Source organism: Myotis nattereri (genome assembly GCF_964212035.1).
Source record: "Myotis nattereri genome assembly, chromosome: 21".
NCBI classification, from domain to species: Eukaryota; Metazoa; Chordata; class Mammalia; order Chiroptera; family Vespertilionidae; genus Myotis; species Myotis nattereri.
The window spans coordinates 17,314,153-17,331,445 of NC_138097.1; the positions used below are offsets into that span (position 1 = coordinate 17,314,153).

The 17,293-nt window shown below is 56.3% G+C and overlaps 1 protein-coding gene across 2 annotated transcripts in view; it reads right to left on the bottom strand.

The window, feature by feature from the left end:
- MTMR10 (myotubularin related protein 10) overlaps positions 1 to 17,293 on the bottom strand; it is a gene marked incomplete at its 5' end in the record, with an annotated part of 28,192 nt that overhangs the window by 8,810 nt on the left and 2,089 nt on the right. For both annotated transcript variants that reach the window (XM_081114680.1, XM_081114679.1), the window contains 7 exons: positions 445 to 533; positions 688 to 775; positions 2,104 to 2,275; positions 7,211 to 7,301; positions 12,556 to 12,698; positions 13,580 to 13,652; positions 13,775 to 13,911. In XM_081114680.1, coding sequence (XP_080970806.1) covers positions 445 to 533; positions 688 to 775; positions 2,104 to 2,275; positions 7,211 to 7,301; positions 12,556 to 12,698; positions 13,580 to 13,652; positions 13,775 to 13,911 — 793 coding nt within the window. The remainder of the gene's footprint in view (positions 1 to 444; positions 534 to 687; positions 776 to 2,103; positions 2,276 to 7,210; positions 7,302 to 12,555; positions 12,699 to 13,579; positions 13,653 to 13,774; positions 13,912 to 17,293) is intronic.

Consider the following 17,293-nt stretch of genomic DNA (forward strand, 5'->3'; position numbering starts at 1 on the left):
AGCGGGCTGTGGTGAGCGCCGAGGGTGGTGTGATCAGGGGAGCGCAGGCGAGTCCCCGTCCCGCGGTTAGAAAAGCCCGTGTAGCCGACACTGAAGCCAAGCCCAGGAAGACGAGGAGCCGTGCTCAGACCTGGGGGAAAGAGCTCTAGGTAGAGGGACAGCTGGTGCAAAGGGCCTGTGGCAGAGCCCGGCTGAGAGGACGTGTGTGAAGTGACAGGAGGAGGCGATGCTCGGACACAGGAAGGAAAGAGAAAGAGAAAGGCATCAGGAGGGACCCCAGGTTCTGAGAGCAGCTGGGAGAGGTGCGGTGGCCGCGTCTGGAGTTGGTCTTGGACATGATGAGCTGACAGGGCCTCTGAGGCTTCTTCTCTAGGCCTGGGTGAGCTAACGGACTGCCCGTCCCCACCAGTGTCGCTGGTCAGCAGGTCACCGTATGGTGATCACCTCTGGTCGATCTTCCGCTGCTGCAGCAGGTCCTTGATGAGGGCCGTCCGCACGAGAGCACTGCCGTTCGAGTGGCTCCAGCACCAGAGCTGGAACGGAAGAGAGCCTCACTGACCGGGGGGGAGACAGAGCCTCACTGACCGGGGGGGAGGCAGAGCCTCACTGACCAGGGGGGAGGCAGAGCCTCACGTGACCAGTGGGAAACGGGCACCCGTGCGCTGAAACCCAACAGCTGTCACTCACCGGCATCCTCCTCCCAACGAAAGAGTGGGAAAAGGTCTTCAGGTCCTGGTCGGCCAAGGAGCTGGGCACCACGAAGTACTCTGGGAGGCTGAGGGAGAAAGCACACACCGTCGGGGCCGTGCTCTGGGCAGGGGCAGGGTGCCCTGTGACCCACGTGTCCTCACACACCTTCCTCCCCGACTGTACACCCCACTTCGCAGCCATACGGTGGACGCCGTGAGGGCACGGACCGTCCCAGACACCTCAGCCGGAAGCATGTCTGATGTGGCCAATTCCCAGACATTCCTAGGACAGCAGGGAAAACCCAAAGGAGATGTTTGGAAAGTTACCCAGAATGACTACCAAGCAAACAGGCCCGAAAAGCATGCCCACGTTTGCCCTCCTGACAGGTAAGGCACATGAACAAAGCAAACCCACCAATCTACCCAGAAGCTGCAGCGCCCTCCCTCCTCCCTCCTCCCTCCCCCCTCCTCCCCCATCCAAAGCCAGGCCGACTCCAGGGCCCCATCAGACAGCAGGTACTCATGGGCAGCCCAGTGCCACTTAAGGCACCGCCTCTCTCTTTCCTCCACTTGGCCGGGCAGGGGGACAGGCAGGGGGACGGGCAGGCCTCGCCAGCCCAGGCGATGCTCCTCAACACGGGCCGGGCTGGCTGCCGCTGGGCCTTCTGCCAGTCACATCACAGCCACGCCCAGACCCACGGGATGAAGCAGGAGGTGCAAAGCGCCACCCACTGAGCACCTTGCCAAAACCCTGAACCTGAATCTAATGAATCCCCAACTAAACCTCTGGATGGAGCTACCATGTTACAGGGAGCACAGCAGACAGAGGAACACACTGGAGGTCACCCTGGGAAAAACCAGCAAGATCGAGAAGGTGGACAATTCTACAGAACAAATGACCAGGTTTTGGGAAAAAAAAAAAAAAAAGAGGCAGCTAACAGGGTGGGCGGAGACTGTCATCATCTAAAGGCCGGAGAGTCCTCCCCAACAAGCTCACTGCGTTCCTGACCTGGACACACTGGCCCTAAAAGACACTGACAAGATCCAACCCCCTCGCCCCCCACCCCACAGACACACGGACTGGATTGCCCACGACAGTAGGAAGGCTGGCCAACTCTTCCAGTGGAGAGTGGTGCTGTCGTCATGTGAAAAAAAGCCCTATCTTCACTATAAAACAGCCGTTAAAGCATTATAACAACTATCCGTGAGCCATGACCGCGGAGCCTGGCTGTCACGCGCGGAGCCTGGCTGTCACGCGCGGAGCCTGGCTGTCACGCGCGGAGCCTGGCTGTCACGCGCGGAGCCTGGCTGTCACGCGCGGAGCCTGGCTGTCACGCATGGAGCCTGGCTGTCACGCGCGGAGCCTGGCTGTCACGCATGGAGCCTGGCTGTCATGCACGGGGCCGGGACTCACCACGTGGAGATCATGTAGCCCTCGTTGATAGAGCAGACCCTCCACCCGGAGGCGCCCGTCCGCTTGACTTCGCGGTCCCAGTCAGAGTACGTCTCAAAGAGGGGCGTCTTCTGGCTGCTGCCACCCCCGGCCCCGCCGCCACCGCCCGTGGGGATCCCGTTGAGTGTGTTGGCTACAAGAAGAAGCAGCGTTATTAGGTTGGCTTTCACAGTCCCGTCTCCAGCACACCTGTCCTCTCTCCTGCCGCAAACACCCTCTGGTGGTACCTCCTCCTCTTGTCCTGTGAGTCTCCGAGGGTGTCTCCCTCCTCCCAGCAGCCTGGCCCGGGCGCCCTCTCTCAGAGCACTCACTCGTGCTGTCCTCGCCCTGTCCCCTCCTGAGCACCTTCCCCGTCCCGGCTCCGTCTCCCATGCCTCCCCGGTCACTCTGGGCCACGCCAGCATTTTCCCTCCTCTCTTCCTGGCCACCGGCCCCAGCGCTTCCTCTCCCTTTACTGTCTCCTGTTCTCCGGAAGCCATTCACCAGCCTCCCTCGTCCCTCTGCCCCAAATGGGGCGAAATCCAGGTCACTGCTCCTTTTCTCCACGTGCTGCCTGGAAGAGAAATGCACGCAGCAGGCATCTCTGCGCCCAGGCCGTCAGACCCTCACTTCTAGCAGGACTTCCCACCCGCTGCTGCGGCTCACTGCACAGTCCTCGTCTTCCCCATCCACTGCTTTCCTGTGCCGAGCCCACAGGGACCCTCGCCCGGCACCAGAGAGCCGGGCCCCCGGGACTCGGCAGAAAGGCCCGGGCTTAAAGCTCCGAAGCAGGAGCCCTCCCGACCGGGGAGCATCCACAGCCCGGGAAGATGCCCGCCAGTCAGCCGCCTCCTGCCAATCTGGTGGCAGCCCGCACACCTCTCTGGTCCAGTGTCTCAGGGGCGGGCTGCACGGGGTGGGCCTCCCGGCCGACGCCCCCAACACTGCTGCGCTGCCCTTGTCAACAGCTGGCCTGATCTGGCCTCCCCCTGTCCCCTGACCCCATCCCTTCCCTCGTCCACGAGGAGGCCACGCCCACTCCAGCACTGCACTCACTGAGAGGCGACTCTGGGTTAGGAAGGGTCTTGGTGCTGGCGAGGAATCTGGACCTCTGTCCCGTAAATTAGGGGTGGGGAGTGTCCAGCCCTCGGGCCACAGAAGGCCCAGGATATCGCTTGGTCTGGCCCTGCCAAGGCACCAGGGTGAGTTAACTGACCAAACGGAGCGGGCTCGTTTTTCAGCTGAGAGCTCTGTATGCCCTTGAATGATGTCATAAGCATCCAAGTGGCCCCGGGCAGGAGAAAGGTTCCCCACCCCCCACCCCCGCAGCAAGTGCCTCAGAACTGCCCACTGGTCCTGACTGAAGAACGGAAGCGCTAACCCGCAGCATGCAGGCTGGAGACCCTCCAGCACGCGGCACCTGCACGGCATTTCCAGGCGGTGCCCCTGAGGACACAGTGGTCCGAGAACCAAACCCACAGAAAGAGACTCCGTACTGCACGTCCACGTGACCAAGGTGAAGGGGGGAAACCATGTGATGGGCTTGTAAGCGTGGGGAACATCTGACAGAGTTTAACACCTGCTTGTGACTGAAAACCTCAAACCTGAGCAAATCAGAACAAAAGGGAATTTCCTTAACTTGAGAGGGAATTTATCAGAAACCCACAGCAAGCATCACCGAACTAGAACCAGGCACAGACGACGTCCTGTCATCACCACCATTCAATGCCGCCCCCGAGTCCTCGCCACACGCGGCCATCGCCACCCAACCAGAAGCGGGCAGCGCTCCCATTCTGAGAGCTGTCAGCAGCCTGGCTCACCCCTAGCTGAGCCTCAAACCCAACCCGTCAGTGTGTTGAAATCACAGACGGGAGTGCAGCAGGCTGAGCACTCGCTACCGCCTGAGGTGAGAGCCCCTCGGGGGGAAAGCAAGCCGGCTCTGATGGCACTGCGGAAACCAGGTGCCGAAGACGGCGAAAGCAGGGCTGTGACCATGCGGATGCGCGAGGAGGCGAGTCAGTGCGGGGCTCGAACCCGGGCCTGGGACTGGGATGCACGTGGTGGGTTAGGAGCCTCCAGAGTGCAGGAGACAGGAGGACCAAGCCAACATCGACAGCTGCACTGGGGATCGGAGAAGAACTGACAAGCAACCAACTTCGAGTCCCTGCACCGTTTCCCGTGAACTGAGCCCTCCACGTGGTTTCCCATGGGCAGCTGCGGGGAGGGTGGCCTGAGCCGTGTTCACAGGAAGAAGGTGGACCTCCCTGAAGACGAGCACGTCCTGCTGGGAGGCCAGTGTTTCGAGTGCGTCGCTGACCAGAGCTGCCAGCTGGGCCGAAGGGCATGCACGGGGCTGGCAATCCTTTAGCATCACCTGACCTCTCATCACTTCACAACAAGGATGAGGCTGTTTCTGGACACCATCTGCCCCCTGATCAGCTGACCGATGAAAACAGCCTCGTGGCTCCTTTCCATTCAAAGGCACCATTGTTCCCGGCCGGGCCTCGGTGACGGTGATGAGCCGTGCGCGGGGGTGCGTGCAGCTCGCTGAGCTCCAGGACCGCCCAGAGGGCCGGGTGGCTGCGGAGCGTCTGGGAGATGCTCTGTGCTCAAGCGGTGCTGAAGCTCGGAGAACAGCTCCGAGTGGGAGCCCAGGGCCGCTAAGGCTCCTCTCAGAGAAAGGCAGGGACGCCCTCCACCTTCAGGCCTCACTGTGGACACAGCTCTGTCGCCAACCTGCCTGCAGAAAGGACTGCTTTAAGCAGCCCAGGAGCCAAGATGCCACCCAGAGGCTCAGGGTGGCTACTGGGCATCTCTCCCTTACAGTCATGACCTCTGACTGCAGAGTGTGGACGTCTCAGGCTCCTTTGGATCTTAAAGCAGCCGTTTATGCTTCTGCAACAGCGCGGAAGGCGTCCAAGGCTATGCGGGGCCTTCACAAAACACTGGCCAAGCATCATGCTTATGACGTACTCGTCAGAGGAGGAGGAGCCTGACGGATGTAAATAAAATGCCCCTGAACGCTGTACGTGTCATGCATCACTGTTATCGACAAGCTACACATAAGAAGATACGGAGAACTGAGTGATGCGCACAAGGCAATTCAGGGGAAGCGCTCGGGGCTGCACAGACCACTTGAGGTCTTGTTAACCCAGAGACCCCACAGGCTGGAGGAGGACTGGACAGTGGGTGAAGCCGCAGCAGGTCAGCCGAGCAGAGCGAAGCTCCCGTGCCTGCGGGGCTCACGGGCACTGCGCAGAGGCTGAGGGTCTGGACACCGGGCTCTGCGCTTCTACCAGAAAAGCAGCACCAGCAAGAGCCGGCCTGGATCGTAAAGGAGCGTAAGCGGGAACCAGAGGCCGTCCGACAGCTCCCGCACCCCGAAACAGCCCTTCCAGCGGTTGTCCTGGACCGTGACCCTGACCGTGACCCAATGATTGCATGACAGCTCGGGGCTGACCCCAAGGGAGACCCTCCTGACCCCACTGCTTTTACACAATAAGGGAGTTTCTTTACGTTAAGAAATGAACCTAACAAATCAGGTCTAGATTACAATTAGTTATATTTTGATAAGAAAAATTAAGTCACACACACCCTATAAATACTGTGCCTGAGAAAAAGGCTCCATTCTGACAGCGTGATGGTCACTGTCCTCTATGGGAGATACTTCCCCCGTGTCTTCTAAAGCAGCGAGACTGCTGTGCCCCATGCAGCCGCAGGTACTGTTCCTACATCTTACTGCGCTTACAGTACAGTGACACTGCAGTACATTCACCCTACAGGTTACTAAATGACTTCCATGTGTTTTGAGGCAACAAAATGTCAAGACAAGCACAATTAACAATTTATAAGATCCCCGCAGACCATGCTGGGGTGAACGGACCTTTCATTATAAATATGTAACTGATTTACTTTTCTTCTGCGAAGAGGGGGGACCACGTGACTCAGTGAGCGAGCGGTAGTGCGGTCACTAAGCCACAAGGGGCTAATCTAATGTAAGACATGCCCTCTTCGTTTTCTCTCCATGCCTTTATGAGGCTTTAAAAAATGGTTGATTAAAGTTATATCAGTATATAGAACTAATGTACAGAATTACATGGCCATCTGGACTCCTCCTTGGAGATGTCATTGCTGACACAGATATGTGGACAGAACTATTTTATTTATTTATTTTTTAAAATATTTTTATTGATTTCAGAGAGGAAGGCAGAGATAGAAACATCAATGATAAGAGAGGATCATTGATCGGCTGCCTCCCGCACACCCCCACTGGGGATCGAGCCCGCAACCCAGGCATATGCCCCTGACCAGCATCAAACCCGTGACCCTTCAGTCCGCAGGCCTACGCTCTAGCCACTGAGCCAAGCCGGCTAGGGCCAGAACTAGTTTACATTTATAAAAACTGCCTAGCCCTAGCCCATTTGGCTCAGTGGATAGAGCGTCAGCCTGCGGACTGGAGGGTCCCGGGTTCGATTCTGGTCAAGGGCGAGTGCAGCAGTTGCAGGCTTGATCCCTGGCCCTGGCTGGGTGCATGCAGGAGGCAACCAATCGTTGTGTCTCTCTCATCGATGTTTCTCTCTCTCTCCCTCACCCTTCCTCTCTGGAATCAATAAAAAACAACAAAAAAACACCAACCCTGCCTCTTCCTTCCGTCAATCTCATCCTGTTGTGAATCTCGTCCTGTTGTGAAGTCCACTAACAAGTGCCACCCCTTCAGTTTCTGAAGTCACACCGTGCCAGAAAGGATTATGCGTTTCAAAAATCTCTTCATTTCCTGCCAGTTTTCTTAAAAAGTAAGATTAACTTAAGCTACAACTGAAAGAGGGAGGGTGCGTCCATCTCCATCATAAACACAGCCGAGGCCGTGGTAAACAGGGACCCGCTTCCTGTTACAGCTGCTCACGGCCCTTCCGGCCGCTGCGTAAGGAACCACCTGACCACCCGTCTCTGCCCACAGGGCTTCCTCTCCAGGGGAGAGGCTGACAGTCCCACGTCACCGAGGCCTTGTCGCAGGAGGCTCCCGAGGAACAAGAATAAAACCGACACAATGCAAAGGGACAGTCACAATATGTAATATTTGCATATTTACCTGAATTGTGGTATTTTTTCCCAACATATTCAAATGCAAAGAGTAGCTGGAGGTCTGTTGGCTGGGAATAATGAGCTATGGCAAGGCACACCTAGGAAAGATTCTACATTTAGAATTCCATGTTAACACACGTGGGTAAATGAAATGCACATCAGGCCTTGGCTGTGGGAGCATCTTGGGGCAGTGACCACAGGGACTTATCTCCACGGTTTCCTGTTGACCTGGAATGTGAAAGAGCCCCTTAGGGCCGGTGTCTCACTCACTGCTGTGCCCCCAAGACACTGTTTAAGCTTTAGTGAGCAGATGGTATTCAGCAAGTGCTTGCTGAGTTGAATTTTAATGGGGAAGTAATTTTATTCAAATAAATGACCCTTGAAAACTAGAGACGCCTTCTCCCAAAAGGCAGCGACACACCCACTCCTAAACAAGAGAAAGCCTCAGTTTGCGCGTCTGCAAAATGGAGATGAAGCTACAGCCAGGCAGGAATCGCTCGCCCTACTGCGCGCTCGGCCTCCGGGGGAGCCATACGTGAAATGTGCTGCTCATCATTCTTAGCTGCTGCTGGTAGAATGCCCTGTGCTGACAAAGCCCTGGGCTGGATGGTGGGAGGTGAGCAAGAAGGAAGAAACCGAAGACAACGCAAGAAGAGGACAGCAGAGATCCTACTGAAAAGAGTGAATAGCGTCTAGAACAGCCGTGGGCAAACTATGGCCCGCGGGCCGGATCCAGCCCGTTTGACATGAATAAAACTATTGAAAAAAAAGACCGTACCCTTTTATGTAATGATGCTTACTTTGAATTTATATTAGTTCACACAAACACTCCATCCATGCTTTTGTTCCGGCCCGCCGGTCCAGTGTAAGAACCCATTGTGGCCCTCGAGTCAAAAAGTTTGCCCACCCCTGGTCTAGAAGGAAAAGCATGAAGCCAGCACGATACACTGCTGACAGCGAGCCAGCAAGGCAAGCGTTGTTAGTTGTTAGTTCGGGGTGGGTTGACGCAAATGCTATTAACTGGTAGGTACATGTCAGCTTCTTGCTTAAAATGCAATGAACGCTTTCTGCAGAACGCTTCCTATCTTGCTAAAACGCACAGCTAAGGAGACGGAGGTTATGGTTGTCTCAGTGTTGACTAACAGCAGGAACAGCCACTTCCTGAAACGTGTTCTCAGGCCTCAGCACAGCCTGAGTCCCACCGACCACACCCGCTGCGAGTGCACCTGCAGCCTCACCTGCTCAGCAGCTCCCCGAAAGCACCTCTCTGGCAACACCTACCGAGAGCTGCGCCCTGCGACCGCCCGAGACTGCCTTCCATTTCTGTCCACTTCTCTGCACGCCCACAGCCACATCCGCAGGCCCCTCCCCTGATGGCATCGGGGGCTTCCCTACGTCCTGAAAACGGCACCTAGAATTCCCCTCCGAAGGTGGGTCCGACCAACACGGCTGCTCTCGGATGCACGCCTCTGTGGCCCCCAGCTGCCTCCACAGCGGAGTCCACCTTCCTGACGCCCCACAAGCCGGCTCCCCTCCCCCAGCATCCCCTGGGGCCTCTGCACATGCTCTGTCTGACCTGCCACACGCCGCTGGGGAAACCACCGCTCCCCACGGCTCCCCCACCAGGCGGTGGGTGTGGCTGCGCGTCCAGGGTCGTCCCATCATAGCTGCGAGTGTCAGCAGAACGGCAGACACAGGGCTGTCCTCCCCCGTCCGTCAGTCCCTTTCTCACGGTGAGCTCAGCATCTCCCTCACTCAGCAGCCACTGACGGGGCCTCCGTGTCTAGCCCTGGGGAGGCTGCATGAGCAAGAGGGACGCAAACCCTGTCCTCATTCAGCGTGGATCCCAGTGGGAGACAGACCGCCACCAAGAGGGTGAGAAAGGAGGACTCAGGCACGCTGAGGGCTGCAGGGGCAGGAGGCCGGCAGGAGGGAGACGAGCGCAGTGAGGAGGAAGGGAGCAGGCTAGTGAGGGAGAGGCACAGCAGGCCCGCGCTGCAGGCCCCAGTGAGGCTGGCGACTGCATTCGCCGTCTCTGCAGGAGCTTCCTGAGGGGCTCTGAGCTTAGCAGCAACTGCACCGGAAGTCCCAGCTGACAAAGTGAGTTCTAATACAACAGGGAGACGGATGCTCCGAGCCAGCAACCTGCGCCTCTCTCTCCGAGACCTTCAGGAAGCAGCCACGGGCCTTGTTTTCACGCAGTCACACGTCACTGGACAGAGTGTGCTTTTATGGCCAGAGAGCAGAAACAAACAAAAACTACCTGCTAGGCACAACCCACACACCGTTTCTATAAAGCCCTTAAACACGCACATCACACAGAGGGTTAGAGACAAGTGTTAGGCCTAAGAGCACGGGCAGGAGAGAAGACTATAAACACTGCGAGGCAGACGCAGTCTACACACACCGTGGTGGGCTGGGCGGCAGGACTGAGCTGGGTGCTGGGTAGAGGAGTTACGAGAGTGCAGACCTCACAGGGCGGAGCAGGGGCACCTCTGGGAACCGGACAGGCACCTACACGTGCTACCTGGGCTGCGCTCTGGGTGCTGGTCTAGGGCGTCCCGAGAAGACAAGGGAGCCAGGAGCCCACTTCCCTCGGCTTTCCCGCACTCTCTCTGTTAACAGCCTCCGCCCCCATGCCCAGCTCCCATCACTAAGTCTGGAGGGCTTTTAAAAGTAGGTCTCATTTGCATACATAATTATTCTAATTTTGCAATGTCCTCCCTAAGCATCACACGGGTCACCCAGCAGAGAACTCTGAGCATGTTATTTTAAAACAACTCACAAAATCAGCATTCCCAGAGAAGACGCAGCACTCCGCGTTTCCCGGGGGCAGAGCCCATCTGGAGCTCCCCACTTACCTCGGTGTAGATGCAAACCTTCCCCTGAAAGAAAAGCAAGCTGGAATTTTTGTTATTAACTCACAAATGAACGAAGCTTTGGCAGCCACAGGCGACACAACCGTCTGTGCTTGAAGACGGCAAGTCAGGGGAAAGTGTTCCATTTGTATTCTCAGGGCCTTTTCTTTCCCTGCACGCCCGGCCTTAGGACTCTACCCCAGACAAAGAGTACTTCTTCTGGGTCTGCGGCGACAGCTTTTACATGTGAAGATGGAGGGGAAAGGGTTTTTGCCAGAAACGGGTGGTGCAGAAGGCTGGCCCAGCTGGCTGTGCGGACAGTCCAACGCGCACCCACCACGTGCAAGCAGCACAGCGGGCAAGGGACAGCCTGGCTGTCACCCATCCGGCGCTGGTCATTGATGTGGGAAACCCTTTACCTTGCTACTTTGTACTGTTACTTGATCTTCATTGTTCGTGCTTTATTTTCTCAACTAGACCTGGCACACTGCTCAGACATCAAAAATGACCCCCGAGGCACCTAGATGGCTCAGGAGCAGGCCAAGTACAGTGGGGCCTTGACTTACGAGTGTCCCGACTAACGAGTTTTTCGAGATACGAGCCATCTGTCGGCCGATTTTTTGCTTTGAGTTGCGAGCTAAAACTCGGGTTACGAGCCAGCTTCAGATACCCCACCGCTAGTTGGCGCAGCGAACGTCACAGTGAACACCACAACATCAGCCCAGCATCACGTGTCTCACTCGTTCACTTTATGATTTGACACATGAGTAATGTGTTACAAGCTCCGTCACGGAACGAATTAAACTCGAAAGTCAAGGCCCCACTGTAATTCTGATTCCCAGTCACTGACAGTGTTGCCTGAAAGATATGGTAGAGAGTGGGAGCGAGGTAAACTTTCTGGAAGAATCCTGGGCCGCTGTAACAAGCTCTTTCTTTAAAAATATCCTGTTCTTGCCCGGTTTGGCTCAGTGGCGAGAGCATCGGCCCATGGACTGACGGGTCTCAGGTTCGATTCCGGCCAAGGGCACAGGCCTGGGCTGCGGGCTTGGTCCTCAGTGGGGGGCGTGCAGGAGGCAGCCGATCTATGATTCTCTCTCATCATTAATGTATCTCTCTCCCTCTCCCTCTCCCTCTCTGAAATCAATAAAAAAATATTTTAAAAAATATATCCTGTTCTAAGTCAGGCTCCTAAGTTCTGTGTTGTCACTAATCTCGACATTCTACACTCTGAAGTCAGGGTTTTCATCAACAGAATCTTGATCCTTAATCAACTGAGTTACTAGCACATATTTCAGTTCAAGAAGGTAACTTAGGTAAAGTATTTTATACGGTCTTCTAGTTAATTCTGAAGTCCTCCTGTGTAAGAACAGGCATGTCAAATTAAAATGCCAAAACCACAAACTGCTACAAGGGGCCTTCAGAGGAGCCTCGCTGAACTTTCCACAACGCAGATGCGAACAGGTGGTCTCACGGACTCCACTTGCAGGCTTTTAGCCACAGACCCCACCATCCTCTGCTGGGCACTCCGGTCCCCGGGGCCATGCATTTTCAGACATTCCTCTCTTGCTTGCCGTCTTCCTGTGAAGACACTGCTGATTCTAACTCTAAAAATACATCTACCCCTCCCGACCAAAGCAAATGCAGGCAGCTGCCTTGAGATCGCTCTGGCGCCTCCTTTTGATATCAACAGAAAATGTACTGCGGTCAGCCCATCGGTCATGGAAAACAAACACACCCAGTTTTGGGGGGGCCAAGGCCGCCGCACTCCTGAGAACGCCCCCTCCTGCCGACTGGGAGCCTGGGGCTCTCTCCCCAGAGGCGGGCAGGCTTCTCCTCAGACTCCGTCCCTCCAGACGGGACCAGGAGGCTCCGGCTCCGGGTCCGGCTCCGGGGCCACTCTCGGCAAAAGCCAAAACGTGGAATCCAAGTGGGGATCTCTGCCCCTGCTGCTCCCGCCCCGGAGGCCGGGGAACAGGACAGCGCCAGGCCCTCGCTGCCAGCTGCCTGGGGAAGCCGCTCAGACGGAGGCACTGGCTCTCTGTGAGGCACTAAGACTCGGTGGGCCCCGCCCACTACTCTGCACGTGCCTAACCCTTGTTTATGTGAGTGGGTCCAACTTCTGGTTAGCTGAGCAAGTCCTGAGGCCTCACCAAGCCTCAGACAATACACCTCCATCTCCTCAGTCTTTTAAAAGAAAGAAACCGGTCGGGAATGGTCTCCCGTGAAAGATGCCCTCATCTCCACAACACCTTGTACTGTTTTAGGAGCTGGTAAAAAATTATAGAGTGTTTAAAGCAGCTAAGGAGTCCACGGATATAGTTCTATTAACACCCTTGGCTTTGCGTTTACTCAGGAAGCTATCTGATAAATTCCCCTAAAAAAAAAAATCTGGGCAATTGAGAAGCGAAAACTTCCACCGAGAACCGAAATGGATCCGTGTGGTGCACAACCCAGGACCCGACACAAAACAAAACAAAACAAAACAAGCCGTTACCTTTTTGGCACTTTCAGGGCCTGATTCATCAAAGCGGAATCTGACGATCCTGAAGTCTTTACAGTAAATGATTAACTCGGTCGGATTGAACTTCAGTTTCTGGTTGGGGCCCAGGACTTTCTGCTTCCTCTTGTGGTCATTGACTGAGTGAGAAGAAGGTTAGTGTGAGAGAGCTAGTCGCTGTGACGCTCTCTGCAGCGCGCTAACGAGTGCTGACTGATGCCAACTGGGAGGACAGGCGCCCTGAGCACCGCCTCCCGGGGCCCTCACAGTACTTATTTGGGGGATTGATTTTGACTTTGCTTTTGAAGGTATTTCAAATGATTGTTGGCACACCAACCACCTCCACCTAGATACATTTTATGATTACAATTTTAATTTAAAAGAGGACAAATACTAGAAAATATAAAAAGCGATTCAATTTATAGCTCTACTTCAAATTAATTTTTTTACCTCTGTTTTTCATGAATGTTCCTGAGACTCAAAAAAAAAAACCTACAAAAATAAACTTCAAATAAACTTCCAACCCAAGTTCCTAAGGATCTTCAAGCAATTCTTCCAGGGTAGAATCAGCTTTAGGGACTAAGTAAAGAATAATATGGCTCAGCCAGTGTTGCTCAGTGGTTTGGCTCCCGGTCAGGGCACAGGCCTGGGTTGTGGGCTCCATCCCCAGTGTGGGGCGTGCAGGAGGCAGCCGATCCATGATTCTCTTTCACCATTGATGTTTCTATCTCCCTCTCCCTTTTTCTCTGAAATCAATAAATATACACATATATATCCACATATATCAAAGGCTAAATGACCGTCGGACTGTCTGGTACAGATGACGCACACTGGCCACCAGGGAGCAGACGCCCAACGCAGGAGCTGCCAAGCTGCGGTGACCTGGGAGCGGCGGTTCTCGGGTGGCGCGCCCCGGAACCAGGGAGGAGGGAGTCCGATTTCTTCTCATTAATTTCCCTTTCAATGGGCATGACGCGGTGCACCCGGCCACTAGTGTGTATGTAAAAAGAATCGTGCATACCTGTGACGATTTGCTCAATGCACGTTAAAGGGACATCGTGCTCACCAAGAAGAAGGTTTCTGTAACGGAATTTCTGAAATAAAAAGTGACGTTCACGTTAACTCTTCTCCCGTTAACCGCGCACGGGTGACATCAGCCTGAACTCGCGTTTAGGGGCAAAGGCCTTGGCACGAACCGCGCGCGGGCAGAACCTACCTGCAGCGGCATCGGGTCGTCCGTAACGAAGGAGATTTTGAAGTTGCTGCAGATCAGCTTTCCCCACAGGTCGTACTGACTCGTGTCCGTGGCGATGCATTTCCTCACAAAGCTGACTTCATTCACAACAATTTCTCCTTTAAGGAAAGAGAACCATCATGGTGCGGGCTCCTCTCCACGCTCCCCTGTCACCAGGCGCCGTGTGCCCTGGAGGGACTGTGCCGGGTGACGACAGCCAGACCGCGAGCACCTGCACCCTCACAGCAGTCAGTGTCCACGAGGCCGCGCTCCACTTGGGAGACGGACACGGAGGCCGATGAGCGGGGGGCCTGACCCCGCCTGCACTCTGCCCCCCAACTGAGAGGACGGCAACACCCCCTCCTTCACCGTGTCATCTGACGAATATCTGTATTCCATCAACATCTCCCAAACCTATGTCTTTGATTTATTTTTTTAAGAAACGAGAAAGAGTTCAGCTTTAACCTCAAAAGTAACACTGCGATCTATGTATTTTACGAATCCTCCATAAATCCAAACCGAGTTTCCCTACGCACTCAGATGACCCTTTGTTGGTGGTAAAGCGCTACAATATCATTTTAGAGCTAAAAGGGAAGATGAAAGGAAAGCAAGAAACCAAAATAAAAGGGGAAATGTGTTTCAAAAGAATAATTTTCCATAACTTAAAGCCTGGTTACCATTAATCCTACACTTCAAGGCCTAAGACTCCACCAGACCCAGAGCCATTTTTAAGCAAGAATCAGGGTGCGGATCCACGCGGGCTGTTACTGCGGACACAAGCCTTTCACAGAAACAGAGCCCGTTTGCTGACAAGCCCCAAGCACCTGGAGCGCCACGAAGACCCCAATTAAGACCCCACACCACCCTCCCTAAGCGACGCGCAACAGACAGCATCAGACGCTGGACAAAAGGTCGATTCATGTCCCCGGAGCAGCCGGACTGCGAGATTGCACCACGCTATTCAGCCTGGTGCACAACCTAAAGCTCAGGAACGGTGTGTGTATTTCTGGCATGTTCCCTGTAGTGTTTTCAGACTGTTGCTGAGCACGGGTGGCTGACACTGCGGACAGCAAAGCGCAGATGAGGGGGGACTCCGGCACGGAGAGGCAGTGCGGAGGTCGGAGAGGCAGTGTGGAGGGCGGCGGGCGGAGAGCTAGCAAATCGAGGCGGTGAAAGAGCTGGTCCCGTTGGAGCGGAGTTCACTTATGGAGCTTCGCCAACCGCTTCTGAGCAGGAGCTGCTAGCACAGAGGCGAGGGGGGAGGGAGGAAGTGAGGAGCCAAACGCTGGCCGAGCCCCGAGGCAGCAGCCAGGTGGGTGGCGAGCCCACACGCTCACGGCTCCGGTGAGGCACAGCCGGACGCTAGGACGCTGCGTGGGCTGCACGGCTCACGGCCCCACATGCTCTGCTCTTTCTAAAGCGACGTGTCCATGAGCCAAAGTACGACAGAACCAGCCTGCCGTCACCTCTAAGAGCCAACGACAAGCAGGTATGAAACAACACAGGCATCCGAGAGAGAGGCTTTGCCTCAGGGACGCGCGGCCCAACCGGGGAAGCAGCTGACAGTGAGGCGGAGCCCAGAACAGGGCACGCACGCCGAGCGCCACGAATGCGCACAGATGCACACGACAGCCACCCGACGAGGGCTCGTTTCACGTTCCAGATGGCCCTGGCCGTGTGCTCCCGATCTGATTACAGACGCCTCTGACAATCAGTGCGTTCGCTATCAACCGACTGGTGACTCATCGTGAAAATGCCGCCGGCCCCGCAGGGGGGAGAGGGACAGAGCGGAACCGACACGCAGCCTGAGCACTGGCGAGCCTGGCGGGCACTCAGGCGCAGAGCGGGAGCCCTTTCCACAGGCCTCCCCGCCCCCAAACCCGGCTCAGGTGACCTTCCTCTCTGCCCTCCAGGGGAGCGTTTCCCAGCGAACTGAACTGCCCAGGGCAGGACCGTCTCCCCCAGCTTCTAGCTCCTCGGCCTGAAGCAAGGACCACGGGTTCGGCACCCGCAGACCAGTGAGCCTGCGGCCAGACGGGGCGCCTGCCCGGTGCCAACTCCATGCCGCCTGCAGACGAGGCGGAGGGCTGTGTCCTGCACCCGCCGCTCCCAGCCCCACCCGGTTCCACTCACCCACATCCCCCTGCAGACCAGGGTAGGCCTCGGCCGCAAAGGTGACGTAGGCACAGCCCCTGCCTCGAGCAGCTTCATGAACCAGGCCAGCTGAACACTGCGAGCACACACCACCGTCTAAACTACATTATTTGTCAGGTTCTTTTCTCTCTCTCTCTCTCTCTCTGCTTCGTAGAACGAGGCTCGTTTTAAATTCAGGTTTACGTTCCAGCGGAGCACGCGGTCCCCGTACACAAACAATGATTTTGTGTTGTGATTTTCATCTGCCTATTGGGTTTCGAGTTCACGCTCTGGGCGACTGGGGTAGGATGTCCCTGAACCCCAGGCGCCGGGCCAAAGCACAGCCTGCAGAACGGCCGGGGAACAATGGCCCCTTGTCCCGGGTGCACGGGGAGCCACAGGTGACCGCCACGGCTCCCGTGGCTTCTGACGGATGAAGGCCGGGCATGGCCGCTGCACCCCCTTCGATGGTCCCCTAGATTCACGGGGAGGCTGCAGGGCAGAGGAGGGGCGGCGAGGTGCCAGTGGGGGCCGGAGAGGGGACTGACAGGCGAGGCAGGAAGCAGAGACCACGACGGGGTGGCCAGACGGAAAGAAGCCGGGAAGCGTGCGGGAAGGACAGACGAGCAGGCAGGCGGCAGACACGCTAATTGAGGGCAGGCTGAAGTTCAGGGGGGGCGAGGCTGAGTGCACGCAGAACGCCGGGGCCACAGCCCTGCAAAAACTTAACTCGGGTCGGGAGGCCCAGGCTCAGCTGCGAGCCCAGGACGGGTTAACCGCGCAGAGCCAGGAGATGAGCTCGCAGCTTCCCCCGAGAACGGTGACTTTAGGCAGAAAGGGGAGTTTTCGGGTTAATTCTACAGAACAGACGGCCCGAGGAAAAGTCCTTCCAGCTCAGTGATGCTAACACTCCCATAAGCACGTCTTAGGTGTAGACGCGAAGCTTTACAAACCCGGCCCTGCGTCTGCAGCCAGGACCACGGTACGTACTGGGTCAGATCCTCACCCTGAAGGGGGAAGCGAAGCCTGACAAGGGGCCTCGAAGTAACTTTTGTTCTAACCCCGTGAGTCTCCACGGGAAGGACGTGTTGCCCAGGGGTGGGGGTGGGGGGCAGTTTGGGGGACGCTGCAGACTCGCTGGTTGTGTCAATGAGGCGGCGGCAGAGGGGCGGCCCCAGTGGGTGGAGGCCAGGGATGTGGATAAACACCCTGCAGAGCCCAGAACAGCCCCTCCCACAAGGTGACAGCCCAGAGCGGGAAGGCCCTGGCCTTTCTAGACGAAACGCCTGCATCTGCAGACACGGCTGACACCTCGGCGGGGCCGACACAAAAAGCAACAATCGCCAAGTCAGGAATTCAAAGGGCACT